The 17416-nt window shown below is 55.7% G+C and overlaps 1 protein-coding gene across 1 annotated transcript; it reads right to left on the bottom strand.

Annotated features, from left to right (window-relative positions):
* Positions 1–751: 751 nt before the first annotated feature.
* On the bottom strand, positions 752–17048 carry CYGB (cytoglobin). The gene is made up of 3 exons (XM_059863971.1): positions 16488–17048; positions 6075–6306; positions 752–5401 (listed from the first exon to the last, which is right to left on the bottom strand). Exons 1-3 carry the CDS (start codon positions 16628–16630, stop codon positions 5237–5239), a joined length of 540 nt encoding a protein of 179 aa, XP_059719954.1. The 5' UTR covers positions 16631–17048; the 3' UTR covers positions 752–5236.
* Between the last annotated feature and the right edge of the window lie 368 nt (positions 17049–17416).

Here is a 17416-nt window from a genome sequence, read left to right as displayed (position 1 = left end):
GATAAAGAGGAGCACAATAAACAGGATTGTTGGAATTTGTTTTCCAAGCCTTGGATCCCATGGCAATGGAGCTTATAGGACCATAGCACGAGTCTGTCTGACTGTCCATGCTCGGCCAGCAACTTTGGGAAGGTTGGCTAGTGTCAGCTGAACTTGAGAGGGCCTGTTTTGCAAACGAGGGAGCTGGAAAGACCCATGGGGGCAAACCACAAAGTGACCCAACCCTTCTGGGACCCATCCCCTGCAACGTGATCCAGCCTCAGTGAGAGGGGCAGGGGGAGCCCCAGGGACTGAGACGTGGAAAACTGGGCTGCTGCTGCTCAGGGAGTTGTTTGTTATTTTTACAGGCTGGGAACAGTCTCACAGTCCTCGGTGGCCATGGCTGCTGAGCGTTGTGGCCATCACTGAGCGTTTTGGACTGGCTGGGCTGGCAAAGGCACAGGAATAGCTCCTGATCCAGGAGAGACCCCTCTGGTTTGTACCTGAAAGCCAAGTGAAGAGGCTGGAGGAGGGGCAAACCCTTCCCTCCCCACAGGAGTGCACTGCTAAGATGCCTCCAGCCCCCTCTACCACCCTTGGTGGGCACATCCACTCCCTTTGCTGCTGCTTTCCTGCCAAAAAACTCCCTCAATGTGAGCAGGAACCCTCAGACCCACACGGCCACGGGCTGCCCCTGACACCCCTCACTGTAGCAGTGTGATGTATTTATTTCTATACCTCACCTTCCCATCAGAAAGAAACCAAGCAGAGCTGAAGGGGGTTTGATTGATTTATCCACTGAAGATACAAGTTTCAGTTTAATAACACCATTTTGTTCGGTTACAAACATACTAAAAACCTACAAAAAGGAAAACAAAGTTACACCCATAAACACGAAGGCAGGTATAAAACCAGCACGGAAGCGCGGAGGAACACGAACAGGAACAGGATCTGCAGCAGGAACAGGAGAGACACGGAGTTACATCAGACCACACTCATGGCTGTGGGTCACGCTGGGGCTGGGTCAGACATACCAACAGTTAGAGACAACTTCAGCTATGGAAAATAATTGGCAGCCTGGCACAGAGGTCAGACCAGGCGGGTGGTTTTGGCCCTCCCTTTCCCTCAGCTGGTCCAAGGTCAGCGTGTGGGTTTCTCTTTGATCCCTCTGCCGGGCATTGGTGGTGCTGGCCCCCACATCCCCACACCAGGGCAGCTTCCCTATGGCCAGGGGCAGGGAAGGCTGAGTTCTGGCACCAGAGTCCAGCCAGGTGAAATTTGGTCCCCCCGTGAAGTCTCTGAGCATCCCCTCAGACACTGGGGAGACCCTGTGACCTCTCTCCTGGGACAAAGTGGCAGAGATGTGAGGACCTCCCCCGGGAGAGCTCATGGCTCGGCTGCCCTGGGGATTTGTCACCCTCCAAGAGAAGGTGAGGTTGGTGGCACAAGGCCCATAGGGGTTCTGGTGGTGTTGGGGGTTCTATCTAGCTGGGTGTCTGCAGAGCTAAACCTGCCACGAATGTTGGCCATGGAGGGGGAGACGCAGTGGGTGGGATCTGTGCCCCATCCCAGCCCAGTGCCCCCCATTCCCCCAGTGCTCAGCTCCCTCTGACCAAACACTGAGTTGCAGGGGAGGGGACAAGAGCTGGCTGATGTGAGCAGGTGCTGCCAAAGAGACAGGATGAGGTGCTCCGGGGAGACCCTGCCCCAGGGACACCAAATTCCCCTTCACTCAGCATTTCTCTACCTCTGGCAGGAGGCACAAAGGCTTTCCCACCTGGATCACAGCTCCAAGCCCAGCCCTGATGATAATGCCAAGGTGCTGGCAAAGCCAGGGGCTGGCTGGGTCTGGGGGGCACAGGGTCCTCCACGGGCAGGGGAGAGACCAGCTGTACCCCAACATGTGCTGGCAGTGATGCCCTGAGCCTCAGCTTCTCACCTGTGAGCCCTGGGGAAAGGACTTTGCCAGCTGGCCCCTACCTGCCCCCTCCAAGGAGAGCAAAGCTCAGCCTAAGCGTGCCAGGAAATGAAAGGTCAAGCCCCAGAAAGCAAGACCTGAGCAAAACAGGGATAAAGGGGCCCCAGTCAGCTGTGGTGGGACTGGGGGGAGCAGTGGGCTGGCAGTGACAGCAATGGCTGTGCATGGATGTGTCTGTGCCAGAGAGCCGTGCACAGAGCCAGGACACGGCCCCCCTTGCTGCTCCTCCACACGGCATTTATCAGCCCTGTCACTCTGGAATGGTGCTTTTTCCTTACTCTGCTGATCTCCATCTCTCCCCAAATGAGGATGTTCCTGGATTCCAGCAGTGCCTCCTCTGCTGCGGGCGGCAGAGAGGGGGCGTTCGTTTCATCTCCATCTCCTCCCCTCCCGAGCCTTGCCCCGCCGCCCTCCTGCTTCATGTCACTTCCTAGCAAGCTGATAAAAATAAACGTGGTTTTGTTCGCATCTATTGGAGTGGGCTGCGATTTGGCTGATGGGGGGTGCTCCTCGAGGGACAGCAGCTGCACACATCTGGATCTGCTTTAGGAAAAAGTGCCTGGAGAAAACCCCAAGCCCAGCACACACACACGTGGGCACAGGAGGCCGTGGGTCAGCTTTTCTAGGGATGTAAGAAAAGAAAGGAGAAACCAAAGCACTGTTTAAGGGGGAGGTTGGGGGAACCTCCCTGCTGCTGCTCCCCAAAAGCCAAGGCACAAGGGTAGGTTGGGTATGAACATGGAGAAATTCCAGACATTCCAAAGTGGCTTCTCTGCAGACTGGGAGCTCAGTTTTGGTTGTGGGAAGGGAGGGAAAGGGTTTGCACTGTAAAAATAAAATTCCCACCTGGAGATTATTAACCTCAAAGGTCAATGTGCAAATTTTGTCTAAAGATGAAACATCCCTGTACGGAAACACCCCTGGCCCAGCATCTGCAGAACACAGGGAGTGCATGAACTGCTCAGAAATGTGTGCTGCTGGCCCCAAGGCCTTGGCAGGAGTCAGCCAAGCTCATGAGTCCCGTGGTGTGCACACACACAGACATCATCTAACAGTCTTGATCCAAGTGATCCCTCTCCAGTCCTGCACTGGAGGGAAGTCAATGGCTGAACAGATTTTTCCCATCCCTCCCCACCCCAGGCAGCAGCAGCTGTTGGAGGGATGCCTCCACTGACCCCAAGGGATGAGCAGCCACTGTGACACCCCAGTGGGAGCTGGAGGCTGCAGCCATTGGCACCTTCATCAGTGCAGGCTGGGGGGCTGAATTTTGGGGATGCTGACTCTGAGAGCCCACCCCATGAGCAAAGCAGCATCACTTGTCACCCTGTGCCTGTCCCTTCCTTTGACACCCCCCTGGATCCTGCAGGCTGCCATGCCAAGGACAGCTGTGCCCAGCTGTGATTGCCACCCAGCTCTCCATGGGTGCCCAGGAGGTGCCATTGCCCCAGGCCCCATTGTTCCTCTCCATCAGTGGCACTGTGGGATGTAGGAAGGAAAGGACTGCAAGGCCAGAGTGGCTGCAGTGACATTATTGGAGTGCTGGGGCTATTTTGAGACACAATAAACCTGTTCTGTTCCTGGGGATGGTGAAAAGCACAGGTGAGCAAAGCAGGAGTTTCTGTCTGTCTGTCTGCTCTGAAGGAGGGAGGTCAGCCTGGGGGAGTGACCACTGCCCTCACAGTGGAGGGATGTCCCCAGGGTGGCTGTGGGGATCCCAGTTGGAGCTGTGGGCTTGTTGCCCGTCCAGCTGGCATCCAGGAGTGGAGCTGGTCTCTCTCAGGAAGCTGCCAGCTCTCCAGGACAGTGGTGGAGCAAGGCCAGAGGAAATCTCAGAAGGGAACCCTCCTCCCTCTTCAACAGATAACATTGCCCTTAATGCTTGAGCTCTAAAAATAGCAGAGGCCTTTAGGGAAATATTGGGTGGCAAGGATTCCAAAGCTTCCCAGCACATCTGACATTTCATCCTCAATCCTTTGCCATTCAGTTCCCAGAAATGTTATGAATCCAACCACATGTGGGCAGGAGGCAATGGGACTGCTCCTCCTCCCTTTTTCATATCCACAGAGGAAACTGAGGCACAAACCAGGCAGACTGACCTGGAGGTTCAGGAGGAGTTGGTGCTGGAAGAGGGATGAGTGCTCCAAGCCCTGCAGCCACGTTTTGGGGGTGTGGGAGAAGCCTTTGTCAGGCACAGGCAGGAGCACTGCTGTCCCAGGAAGGACACAGCTCCTGCATGGGCTGATTTCTACCAGGCACTTTATTTAGAGGAGCCCAGTCTCACCACAAGGGCGGGAATATGCTCTATACAAGGTATTTATTAGTGTTGACAGAGAAGGGACCTTTCCTCATAACCAGACAGACATCCCTCCTGATATGTCTGTGGCATCTTTCCTCCTCCAGTCACAGCCTGACCCCCCCTTGTCACTGACAGGGCAGAGCTGGGCAGACAGACCTGCACACACCAGCTCCCAGGGCACACCATATTCCATCCAAGCCCCTCCTCAGGGAGCTGGAGGGCAGTGGGTGGACTCACCAACTCCCCACCTATGGCACAGGGATCCCACCCACACACCATGCTCTGAGCCACAAGGGATCCCCCCAAGGGAATCCCCCTCCTTCCACTCTCTGATGCTGTGGGAGAGCTTCTCTCCCACCCCAGGAGGGTCTGCACCAGCCAGCCAAGGACAGGGACTGTGGGTGACAGGAGAGGGGAGCTCTGCTGCCCACCTGGAACACGGGGTGATGGGCACCCAGAGTTGCTCTGGCTGTCAGCCCTGCAGGGTGACACACAAAGTGCAAAGCAAAGCATTCTCGGTGCAGTCAGAGGGCTCCAGGTGTGCCCCCAACAGCCAGGTTTAGCCAGGGGCTTCACATGGAAAATGAGGGTTGTGCTGTTCATCAGTGAACGGGGCAGCAGCACTTGTGCAAAGGACTTTGAGATGGTGCAAGTGAGGTGCAGGATTTGGGAGGTGGTGATGGACAGGCCAGGACAGGAAGGTGGAGCCAACAACCAAAGCTCTCCCCTCACCCTCTGCATCCCCTTTCCAGCATCCCCTGCAACTGCTTCACCCCGACCCACCCACACCCTTCACGGTTCTGTGTTTTTTTTGGCTTATTTAGTTAGTTTTTAAACCCCATGGAGATCAAATTGTGACTTGGCAGCTGACAGAACTGGCCCTACCGGGCTCCCCAAACCGAGCAAAGATCTTGAGAAGAGACCAGAGCGAAGTCCTGGGGTGAGCAAAGCCCTCCCTGCCCCTCTGGTGGCCCCCTGGGCGCTCACAGGGTGGCACTGGGGTACTGAGCCCAGCCCACCTCCTTGTAGGCTGCTGTCACGTGAGTGTAGATGAGGGTCTTCATCTTGGTCCAGGCTCCGTGTGCCTCCGGGGTGAAGTCGTTGGGGTATTCCTCAGCAATCACCTCCAGCATGACACCAGTGAGTTTCTGAGGGGAGGCCGACAGCAAGGAAGGGGTTAGTAACTTGCCAGGGAGCTGCTCACAGCAAATTTAGCTTTTTCCTACAAAAACACTTGAATCCTGCTGCTGTCTGTAGGACACAGATATCCTGGAGGTCTGGTGACACCTCTGGGAGCAGACAGGACAGGCAGCAGAGGAGGGAGCTGCTTGCAGGTTGAGGCATCTCCCCAGTCTGGGCACCTCAAATTATTTACAGAATCACAGAATATTCCAGCTTGGAAGGAACCCACAAGCATCATCAACCCCACCTCTTGACTGAATGCCCATGTGGGGATAAAACCTGTGGTTTTGGTGTTATTATTCCCATCAAAAAGAAACCAAGTAGAGCTGGAGGGGGGCTAATTAGCCAACTAATTAAGTCCCTGCTATTGTGCTTAATTTGCAGAAGAAGAGGGACACAGCCACAAATGTGGGCACAGCCGGGTGGGTTTCCCTGGGTGGGGGAGGCACTGGGTGCTCTGGCACTGGCTGTGAGTGGGCATGGTGTTCTCCACAGGACAGTGCCACAGTGGGACACTCCAGCTGTGTGGGGAGCAGCCCCCACACCCAGCCAAGGCCAGGCAGCACCAGCCCACCACAGCTCCTGCTCCCCTGCCCTCTTCCTGCAGGCGCCCAAAGGTTATTTTGCTCCTAATTTTACCTTAAAGTAGATGGGCTCCACTTTGTGCTTGAGGGCATGGGCCTTGCCCACCAGGGCCAGGACAGAGGAGACCTTTTCAGAGTCGTTGAGGTTCTCCACCACAGTGTTGATGGCCCCCATGACCCTCCGGGCGTGCTTGCGCAGCTGCAGGCTCCTCTCCATCTCCAGAGGGTCCTCCATGTGCTTGAACTGGCTGAAGTACTGCTTGGCCGAGGGGAAGTTCACAAAAAACCTTCCAGACAGAGCAGATGTAAAATACCATCAGGAGGGGGAGAGCAGGCTGAGGGGTTAAAGCAAAGCACGGGGGTGGAGATGGTGGAATCCACCCCCCGGGTCTCTCACAGCCAGGGCTGATTTTCCTATCATCAAATTCCCCAGGAGCTGCAGCATTCAGCTGTCTGAAAACCAGCAGGTTGATGCCTTGTCCCCAAACCCATCTGTTACAAGGTCATCACAGCTGGATATTCATTCTCCAAGCAGAAGCAAGACTGAGTTCTTGATGCCCAGAGACGCCACCCAGGGGTGCCAGATGCTGGATATGTGCCCACATATATCAAAACATCTCATCCTGCCTCAGAGAGCTGGAGATGAACATGAATACCTCTCTTTATCCCATCCAGCCTGCCCTTACCCCTCTTCCTTGCTCCCATGGGCTTTATTTCTGCATTGCCACCCAGAACAGTCTCCCCTTGTCCAACTGGCCCAACCAGAGTCTCCAGCTGGACCTAAGGCCTGAGCTGATGTCACTGGTCCTTTGGGATATTTTTCCCGGCACAAGGATACTCAAAAACTCAGCAGCCCCTCTGTGGGGGGGTGGGGGGGGGCCTGGGGACCCTCTTTTCTGCAGGATTAAATCAACCCCAATGAAATACAGCTGAAAGAAATGAAGTTGCGGTCACAGCTGATATGTTGATCTCCCCAGGGAGGTGGAGGGCTGGAGAGGACAGGGAGTTGAAGGGCACAAGGTAACGGGGACCAAGGCTGGAGCTACCAATGCCAACAGCACCCATGCCAGGACTGCAGCTGGGGCTGACACCTGAGTCACATTAACCACCCTCTTCCACGGAGTTTATACAGGAGAGAACCACATCAGTGCTGGTTCCCCACTAGCACCCAGCTCCCTCCCTCCCACAGGGCTGTCCCTCACTCCTGGGCTGGTGAAGGATGCTCAGGAGGCAGTGGAGTACTCCCAGGCTGTCCCCCATCATTCCTGGCTCCAGGCAGACTGCCTGCTTCCCTTCCTAACCCCCTTCCCAAGCACCATCCCAAACCACAGGAACCTGAACCCATCCCACCTCTCTCTCCAACCATCACTCCTCCTCTCCAGAACCAGGTGGGATCCTCTTCCCCACTCACCACTCAGTGAATAATCACAATATTGAGTACCAGTCTCCTTTACCAGTTTGTTATCCTCCTTTTCCCCCCTCCCTCCCTTCCTTCCCCCGCTCCCTTGGCTTGTGAAAGCTTGGGGGCATTGCCAAGGAAGCGGCTGAAGCTGTGCCTGGAGTGCACCACGGCTTCTGCTGCTTCCTCAGGCAGCTGGGATTCATCAGATGGCCCAAAATAGGTTTTGGAGGTGTGAAGAATGTGTGGCAGAAAGGGTGGGGGAGGAAGGAAGGTGGAAGGGGGAGATGAGGTGTTGCTTTTGAAACCCAGAGGGGACCCATGACAAAACTCCTCTTCTTGTTGTGCAGCCTCCTCCCCCCAGCACAGCTCCTCCTGACACATCTGGTCCCTGTCAGGAGAAATCACTCCCAGGCCTGGCTGTCTCCAGCTCCTGCTGCCACAGAGATGCTCAGTCCTTCAGCCCAGAGCTGTCAGAGAGGTGCTGGGGGATGAAGCTGGCTAAGGCTTCATGGATAACATCATTCCCAGCATCTGTGACTTCTGCCCTGGGCACTTCCCCTCAGAAGGGCAAATGTTCCACTCTGGTTTAATGGAAGCACTTTTTCCAGCTGGACTCAGCATCCCTCTGCCTCCATTCCATCCCTCCCCACCTCTCTTCAAGCTGTTGCAGCTCCAGTCACCCAGCAAAGCCCTGCAGCCCCAGCAGGGATCATCCTGCTGGGGTCAGAGCTGTGGGTTTAACCATCCCTGCTCATGGATTTTTCCCCTTCACAGGCTCCCCCCAGGCACTGGGAGCCAGGGATGTCACTGGAAGCGGGACCTGCTGCCCCAGGCAGGGAATGGAGGCTGCCAGCTGCTCCCTGCATGCCTCAGCCTCTGAACCCCAAACCATGGGAAGCTCCCTGAAAAGCTGTATTTGATCTCAGCTGAAGGGCAGCATGGTCTCAAGGCATGGGAAATGAGTTGAGAAAAATTCCTGGTCTGAACTACGAAGGTAATAGCAAGGGGGGACTGACCTCTGCATCATGAGGATTTACAGTGTGTCCCCAACAAGAGAAGGGCCAAAAAGAGACCCTGGGACCATCACCTCCACCTCTCCCCACTTTTGGCCAGCTATGCCAGGAACAAAGACTGGTTAAACCCTCAAAATATCCCAACCTGCATGAAAGCAGACCAATGAAGGATCCAAATACTTGGTTTCCAACATTTCCCTGCTTTGCAGACCCTCAGGCTGATGCCCTTACAGGAGCTGAGCCCAGCAGCTTTCCCTGGGGATGTAAAACCAGCAAACCCTCAGCTCATGTGTTCAGTCCTCTCTCTGCTGGATTTCTTTGGTGGAGAACTGAAACAGAGGAGCCCAAAACATCTTCAGGAGCAAACCTATGGATGGCCAGAGACCTGCAGCAACCTCTCCTTGGAGAGCAGCAGGCGCCTGCAGCAAGAACTTCACCCTGGAGCAAATATTTGAGCTGTCAAACCTCAAAGAAGAGGGAAGGATGCTCACTCAGTGGTAGTTGTTAATAAAGAGAGAAGATTAATTTAACACAAAGGTTAAATATAACCAGAGGAAAGGATAAAAAAAAAAAGAAATAAAATAATCCAACAATAGTGAGTAAGAAGAGGTGTCTGTTGGGGTTTTTCCATCTACAGAAAATTTGGAGACTTCAAACCTCTCGGGCTCTGGAAGTTTTTTGGATCATTATGTGTGCATGTGTGTGGTTTGGGCTTTTTTTTCTCCATCAGAGTCATTAAAAGATGATATTTACCATTGCATATCACACAAAATGATGATTGATAGGAACCAGATGCCTGCATACCAATCTCATTAAATTTCTTTTTAAGCGACTCCATTCTCCACCCGCTAATTTGTACTCTGCCAGCTACATCTGGACCCAGAGGACAGGATGTCAGCATTGCTTTTCCTCTCTCTTTTGCCCTTGTAACAACTTTAAGGACACAACCATTCCCAGTAGCAGAGCCAAAGGAAATAATTAGGTGCAAACCCACTGCAGTTACTGGAAACCTGTTTTCTGTTAGGAGAGGCATCTCCTCCATCTCCCCCACCTTCTTCCCTTTCCCCCGAGCATACAGAGCAAATCCTGCATGGAGCAAAGCTCCAAGCCCAGCCATCTTTTCCTCCCCAGCTGTAAAGAGAACACCTGGATGCTGCCTGGTCCCCCCAGGCACCTAAACCCTTGCTACTTCACTTCCCCTGTTTGCAAACTGTGGGGTAAAAATGCTCGTGAGCCCTCAGATCTGCTGGGAGGCTTCAGCTGAACCCCCAGCCAGCACTAGGAGACTGGTTTTTTTCCTAGATTTCCACAGAATCATTTAGGTCGGAAGAGGCCTTCAAGATCACCAAGTCCAACTCTTAACCCAGCACTGCCACGCCCACCACTAAAACACATCCCCAAGTGCCACATCTACACATCTCTTAAATCCCTCCAGGGTTGGTGACTCAACCTACCAATGCTTTCATGTTTTCTCTCGCCTCGTCCCTCTACGTGGGAGAAACTCTAAGGCAGCCTGGAGCCTCTGTGTCCCTTTCAAACCTCTCCTTCCAGCTCCTCTCTGGGGTGCCTACAAAGCAGCTGATAATGGGTAGGCAGGTGCTGTGTGCTGCTGCTATTTATTATGCCGAGGGCTGGCTCACTGCTTTGCCTGCATGTTCCCCCTGCTCCTCCCAGCCACCTGTAGCCCATCATCTCCTTTTCAGGCTGGGGAAAGGCTGCTGGGTGCTGCCTGGGTGTTTAACCAGCCCAGGGTGAGGAAGGTCTCAGCCATGTCGATGCCACAGCTCAGCAAGACAGAAAAAGGCAAATCCAATGACTAGGAAGAGGATGGTGCCTGCCTGCTCCTGTGTCCTCTCTCTGAAAGCTCCTGGGCAGGTGGAGATGGTGGTGGGAAACATCTCCAGCTCTGCCATGGGAGGTCTGGAGGGAAAAGAGCCAAGCCCCCCCATCCACACACTAATGCTAAATTCAACTTCTTCTGCAGCTGAGAGAAATGTGTAGCTGGCCTTCCTCCAGGTGAAGCCCACATCCCACTGCAAAGGCTTGGGAGCAGAATCCAGCACAATGCTCAGAGGCTGTAATGCCCCAATGCCCAAGGCAGAGGGACCAGGACATCCCAGTGAGGCTGGGAGCAGATTCCTCAGCAAAGATTCCACCAAATACATTTGGACATGAGCTAGAAACCCCCAGGGGCAGGTGCTGCTCACTTCTGTGTGCACAGCTCACACCTCCAAGCCCTCGTTGCTGTTGTTTTCCCTACCACATAAGTGGATTCAGCCCAAGCACAGATGAACCTTTAGGGCAGGGGTAAGGACAGCTTTCACAGGAGAAGTGAATTAACAGCACCAAAGTGGCTTTCCCACGTGTCTCTGGAGACCCACCTCCCTTGGAGCTGGAAGAAGACCCCTGGCTGGGTAGAGGGGTGAGTAAGACACATCCACAAGGACGTGGTCCATGTTCCACTCAAACTGTGAACCTGTGTGTGGCTGCTGCCCACCGCCACCTCACCCACCCAGCACTCCCTGGGTGATTTCCAGCCGGCTCAGCTCAGGCAGGATCACCAGCCAGCCGGCACTCAGCGTTCCCCAGGCACTCTGAGCGCCTGCCAGCCTGGCCGGGGCTGTCCTGACATTTCCCTGCACTTAATGAGCCCTGAAGCTCCGCCGAGCCGCTCCGGGTGCGGCCCCGCTCCACCGCAGCCTCATTAGCGGGGCCGGCTGGCACCGCCGTGGCTTGGCCATCCCCGCCTGCTCTGGAGGGGAATTGTCAGCGCTGGGACCGACCCATCTTTCTCCACAGCCAGGGAAACTGCCCGGGCAAACTGCTGGCTCTCTGCGCTTGCCTTGGTCCCCGATATCCTTGCGGGTCTCGGGGTGCTGAGTGGGAGATTTACCCCCACGTGGCTTGCAGGTGATGCAAGGGCAGCATGGAAAGAGGGGACATGGGAAAGGCTCTTCTCTGGATATGCCAAGAGCTGCTGGCAGCCCCGAGGTTTTGCCACCGGGCTGCCTTGGCCATGGAGAAGCCAGAAGGGCTGGTCCTGGGAGCTGTGATCAGAGACAGTGCAGCGGTAGGAGAAGGGGCTGTTTTGAGAACGAGCTTGTTAAAGCCTCACTCACCCCCTCAGTGCTCATGGAGTGCTTGTTAGTTGGGAAATGTCCCTTATGCGTGCCTGTACCAGCAGAGAAGAGCCCTGCTGCTCTCTGGCTCTCCTTGTCCTCACAAAAACATCTCCCCAGCTTGACCACAACCATTCATGAGGGTGGGACAGGGACACTGCTGCTGGTCTTCACTGGGCCCTTTTCAAAGAGAGATATTGCACCTCTCTGAGCCACTTTGCCCTGAAATGTGTCCTTCAGCAGCCGGGAATGGAGCCTTTCCCTATGGACGCCTCCACAAAACATGCTGGCTTTGGGGGTAGCTGCAAAATCACTTCTTTAAATGCCATTTTTGGGTAGAATCAGCCCATACTTTTTTGATTCAGCTGGAAAAAAAAAAAAAAAAAAGGTTTTTTCTGCATTGCCAGACTCATTAGTCAGAATTTTTACTATTTTAACCTAGAACTCACAATAATACCTTGCATCCAAGGAGTGCTTTCATATTTTAAAGCTCTTTGCAAAGTGTCTGAATCCAGGTGTGTTTGCTCAGACTAAGCAGCAGCCAAAATCCAGGGGCCTGATCCTGCATTGGCAAACCTTTTGCTTCCCCTCCTACACCTCTTGAGGGGGAAAGAGCACATCAGGAGCAATGGAGAAGGCGGAAATTTAGAAAGCTGATGGCTCTGAAGTGCAGACAGAGGGAACAGTGATGGAGAAGCCCTGTGAAGGTGGCACAGCCTGCGGTGGCTGAGCCAGGTCGCATTGTCTGCACTTGGCATGGCATTACCATTTGGTCCAGGTTCTCCTGGGATCTAAACTGGGTTTTATCCCCTCTGGAATCCACAAAGTTCTGTGGTCTCACATCTGTGCCTATGGTACGTGTGTGTGGGTGTGGGAGTGAGCGCCTGCGCCGGCCGGGACAGGCGGAGCTTTCAGCCCTGGGGTGCTGGGGTCTGCAAAGGACAGAGGGTCCCAACGCCCCTCTGATGTTCACCCCGGGGTGCTCTCAGCCCCTGTGTGCTGTGGAGGGCTGAGCCATCCCCAGGTGTTTGCATGCCCCAGCCCTGTGTCACAGCATTGCCAATAAACTATTGGAAGGAGAAAAGGGGGACCCTGGGGAGGGACAGCCACGGGCTGCAGGGCTCTTGCACTGCACAGCAGGCTCTGAAGGCTGCCCTGCTCTCTGGCTGGGAGCTCTGTGCTGACAGAGGGGTCAAAAAAGACTCATTCCTGAATAACAGATGGGGAAACTGAGGCACAGAAACGAGCCCGGGGCCATGGGGAGTCTACAGAGGAGCTTCAGCCCAGGGGTCCCAGCCAGCCTCCTTGGGAACCTCTCTGCCAGCAGGCACAGCCCCAGATGAGCAGCTCCATCTCCAGCCCCAACTCCTGCTCCAGCTCCAGCAAGGGTTAAGGCAGCTGTGAGATGGAGCCTGCAGAGGCCCCAGAGCTCCCGAGGAGGAAGCTGAGCGTGTCGAGGAGACTCTGCTTCCTCCGGGGCGAGGCTCCCCACCGAGGAAATTGTCAATTAGCGACATCGTTTTAACCACAGAGTGCAGATTCCCAGGATCCGGTGGCTGCTCAGCCACAGTCCCCATTATTCTTGTTTGTGTTCCCCGGGGTCCCAGAGCTCTGTGAGATCAGGGACTCATGGTGCTTGGGCAGGACCCCAGCGGTTTGCTGTGGGTTCAAGCATCAGAAGCAGCCATGAGGGATGGGAACATGATGCCCAGCTCTGTGCCTCAGTTTCCCCACCTGCAATGCATAGAAAGGCTGGGGGTGGAGGGGTGGGATGCTGGTTAGGGACAAAGGGAATTGGGCTGGGTTCCTGCAGGATGGCAGCACTGCAGATCCCCCCATCACTGCCTTTGGGTGGGCATTGCCCCCCTGCCTCCAGCCTCGGAGCACAGGATCAGGTCCCAGATTAATTTCAGAAGAGCTGCAACCCCCCAGCCCTTCCCACATGGGAAAATGTAATTCCCTGCCCTCAGCAGCTCTGAAGGGATGTAGAGAGGATGGAGCAGGTAAGCAGGGACAGACCCTCTGCCACCTGGGACAGACCCACAGCCAAGACCCTGGTCACAACCCCAGCCACAGAAGTGCTGACACATTTGCCTGCTCTCACCACTCTGCCCGTGGGGGTTGCACCAAAGGGGGGTCCACAGCCACGCACCCCCTTTCTTCTCCCTGGCCCCACCTGTGCAAACCCCTCTCTGCCTCAGTTTCCCTAGCAAGGTGAGCGGGAGCACCAGACAGGCAGTGGTGAAGCAGAGGCTGACTGGGGCAGCTCCCAGCCCCTGGCACGTTGTGTGTGTGCCCACCCAAAATGTGCTGGGGGGGTCACCTCGCACCGACCCCACCAGCGGCCGCCCGCTGCCCCCTCCCCAGCCCCGACCTCTGGAGCTGCTGAATCACGTCTTGGGAAGCGGCTGCCGCCGGCCCGGGCTCCCGGCGGCCCCCACGCGTGACCCACTTCTCCCGCAGCTCTGCCAGCTGCGAGCGCAGCTGGGGGCGCGGCAGCGCGGTGCTCCCAGCCCCGGCCAGGGCTGCCCTGCGCTCCCAGCCCCGTGCTCCCAGCCCCGGCCAGAGCTGCCCTGAGCTCCGAGCCCCGTGCTCCCAGCCCCAGCCAGAGCTGCCCTGAGCTCCCAGCCCCGTGCTCCCAGCCCCGGCCAGAGCTGCCCTGAGCTCCGAGCCCCGTGCTCCCAGCCCCGGCCAGAGCTGCCCTGCTTTGGGCCGCCACGTGCTTCCCCTGGGACCTCAGGTGCAGCTCCGAGCTCACAGCTGGGCTCAGAGTGGCGGTGCAAAGACCACTTTGGGGACAGGGATTGTCACCGGATGGACACAAACTGGCTGTGCCAGGCGGGTGCGGGCAGATCTGCTGCTCCAGCCGGTGCTGCTGGAGGGGATGGTACCTCTCCCACATGGCATGGGTCTCCCCAGGGATATGCACAAGGCCAGACCTCACTTTAAGCATCCCAGGGAAGCTCTGGCTGAGGGAGCAGGTGGTGGGTTTAACTGGGATGGGCCAGGGCACGTGCCATGACTAAGGATGTAAAGGTTCCCAAAGAGCCAGGGTTCACCCTAGCAGGCAGTTCTGTCCTGCCCTGTTGTCACAGCAGGAGAAAACCTTCACCACAGTGCACAACTCTGTCTGGATTTAAAAAACCCCAAACTGCACCAAAAACTTCTGCTGGGAAAGTTTGACTTGGGATCAGAGCTCGGCCACCCAGTCCCCACTGCTACACCTTGATTCCCCTCATGCCCAACCCTGCTCCAAGTACCATGGGGACTCCAAAAGCAATGAGTTGCCCTGGGTGAATCTGGCATTTCCACGTGTCCCTCAGTGCCAGCTGTGGGCACAGAGCCACCCTCCCTCTGTCTGTGGGCAGTGGGCACCTGGAAGGGCTGGCAGATGGGACCGTGGCATGACCCAGCTGCTGGGCAAGGGGCTGGCCATGCATGGCTGGTGGCCAAGCCATGAACTGAACCTTGTGAGATGGGGCTGAGGGAATCTTGTGACCCACAGATTGTTGCCATTTCCATTTCAGACCCAGCCTAGGTGGGTTTGGTGTCCCCAGCCATGGAACTGTCACCTCCCGACTGCCCTGACTGCCTACACAGAGTGGGGGCCATGGGAGAATGGGCTCAGCCATCATCTGGCTCTGAGAGAAGGAAATGTTTGTGAAGGAGGTGGAGAGGGGTCTCCAATGTCATTTTGGAATCTGCAGAGGGGTTTTGGTAAGAAAATCCCATTGCAGTGCTGGCAGTAAGCCTGGAGGGGAACTGGCTCTGCTCATTGTGATGTCCAGGGAGGCTCTGCTCCCTGCAGACCCTGTGGGCTCAGGGCTTTAGCTCAGTCAAGTGGAAAACTTTCAAGATGATTATTAGTGAACAGCACATCCTTCCAAGGGGTTCCCTGCACACCCACAGTGCCCTGGTTCAGGAGAAAACGGGAAGGACACAACCCCTACCTGGGGTGCCTGGTGTTTGGTCCAGGTGGGGTCTGACCAGGGACATCCCAGCATTCCTGACACCAGGGATGGGTGGTGTGGCTCTGGACAGGATCTTTGCTCTTTGCCGTTTGGCCATTGCAGGCATCTCACCTGCCCCTCTCCTTGTCCTCTTCAATAAGGGAAATGGCCTGTTGGTGCCATACCCCACTGATACCTCAAACTCCCAGTGTCAGTGGGACCCTGTGGGATTTCCTCTTGGCTCTTTCCCGGTGTACCTGGGTATGGTTTTACTCCCAGACAACATAACCCCCGCCTGCCTCTGCTCCCCAGCTCCAGAGCATCTCCCCTGCTCTGGCTGCAGGTGCAGAGCTTTGAGCTGCTGTCTGTGCCCCATTGCCATCGGGAGATGCTCCACACCCCCCTCCGGGGCTGCTGTCCCCCCCTGCCCCCTCTCCTGCTCGTGCCCCCCACAGCCCCTTCCACCGCCAACTTCAGCGCTCTCCTTCCCGCCGACGCTGCCGCCGGAGGGACAGATGGTGCCCTCGGAGACACACCTGCTTGGGTTTTATCTTGGCTCCCAACTTGCATTATTTCACCCGCCAGCCTGCAACGGACCCGTGCCATCCGCACGCCCTCCCTGGGGGGGCCAAAAACCCCAGAGCCCCGACCCGCCCGCACCCGGGGCTGAGCTCCCCCCGCCTCCGCCGCCCCCCCGGCGCCGGCCGCAGGTTAAGGTGACCTTAGCATGGAAGCAGCTTCCCCCAAAGTCCCCGGCAAGGCTCCCCTCGCTCCCCCCGCCGCTGCCACCCGGCTCAAAGGTGTGGGAATCCGAGGAGCGCTGTGAATCCCTCCCTGCTCCCAGGCAGCAAATACACCCAGCCAGCTCCCCACTCGCTGTCATTCATCTCCACTCAGTTCTATATATTGTTCTGCCTCTTTCTGAGCTATATAGAGATTGAGTTGGATTTGCTGCTTCCTTTTTTTGGTTTGTTTTTTAAATACCTGATGAGTATGGAGACCCCAACGTCCTCGCAGTTTGCATATACTCTGCTCCATATGTCTTGAATAACCTTTTTTTCTGCGTCTGAAATTTCTTCACTTCTTTCCCATCTCTCAATCTCCATTTCTCCCTGGACTTTCTCCATGAAAAACAGCCGGCAGGATCCTCCGGGAAGCCAGGAGGAGATAAAGAGAGATGTGTGTGAGCGGGTATATCCTGCGAGAGCAGACAAGGTGTTTGCTCGGCGTCTCTGCGACGTGTGGATGTGTGTGTGTGTGTGTGTGTGTGTGTGTGTGTGTGTGAGTGTGTGAGCGTGAGTGCGTGTGTGTGAGTGCCGCTGCCTGTCAGCGTGTTTGGATATGGAATTTAAAAAATATCCCGGAGGAATGATGCGTGCGATTAGATTTGAGATCTCCTAGTGCTGTCCATGGCTGTAGTTAGCTTCAGCTCGCCTCGGATGTGTGTGGCTGACTGATGAGAACTGCCTAAAAGTAAAATATTCAAAGGCATTGCAAGACCAGCCTCTTCACCAATGTGTGAACGTGAGCTCACTTTCTCCCTCTCTCCTCCTCTCTCCCACTCCTCCCTCCTTTCCTTTTTTTTTTTTTTTTTTTTTTTTCCTTTCCTCCCTGAAAGGGAGGGATGAGAGAGATGTTCTGGGCAACATCAGGACGGGGCTGGCGTGGGGAGGTAGTGCTAGAAGTTTTTTTTCAGCCCTTTGTAAACAGCTCAGAGGAAATTCAGAATCCAGTGCTGAGTTAAAGTTAGCCCAACCGCTGGCTGCGCCGAGTCCTGCCCCGGCTTTGCTCTTTGCAGGAGGTGATGTTTTGAAGGACAGACCCCTCACCTCCAATTCTTGGGCTGCGAAGAGATTCGGCTTGAGAGGGGAGCACGAGGGTTCCCCACTGCGAGAATCTCTCTGCCACCCCAA

This window comes from Haemorhous mexicanus, chromosome 20 (assembly GCF_027477595.1).
Source record: "Haemorhous mexicanus isolate bHaeMex1 chromosome 20, bHaeMex1.pri, whole genome shotgun sequence".
NCBI lineage: Eukaryota > Metazoa > Chordata > Aves > Passeriformes > Fringillidae > Haemorhous > Haemorhous mexicanus.
This window is presented reverse-complemented; position numbering and strand designations above follow the sequence as displayed.

What these genes read in the sequence shown, in the direction of transcription:
- CYGB (XM_059863971.1), bottom strand. Translation starts at nt 16,630, where the DNA reads ATGGAGAAAGTCCAGGGAGAAATGGAGATTGAGAGATGGGAAAGAAGT. An exon ending in GGGGTCTCCATACTCATCAG is followed by an intron (nt 6,307 to 16,487) that starts GTATTTAAAAAA and finishes TCTGTCTGGAAG; the next exon opens with GTTTTTTGTGAACTTCCCCT. An exon ending in TGGAGCCCATCTACTTTAAG is followed by an intron (nt 5,402 to 6,074) that starts GTAAAATTAGGA and finishes GCCTCCCCTCAG; the next exon opens with AAACTCACTGGTGTCATGCT.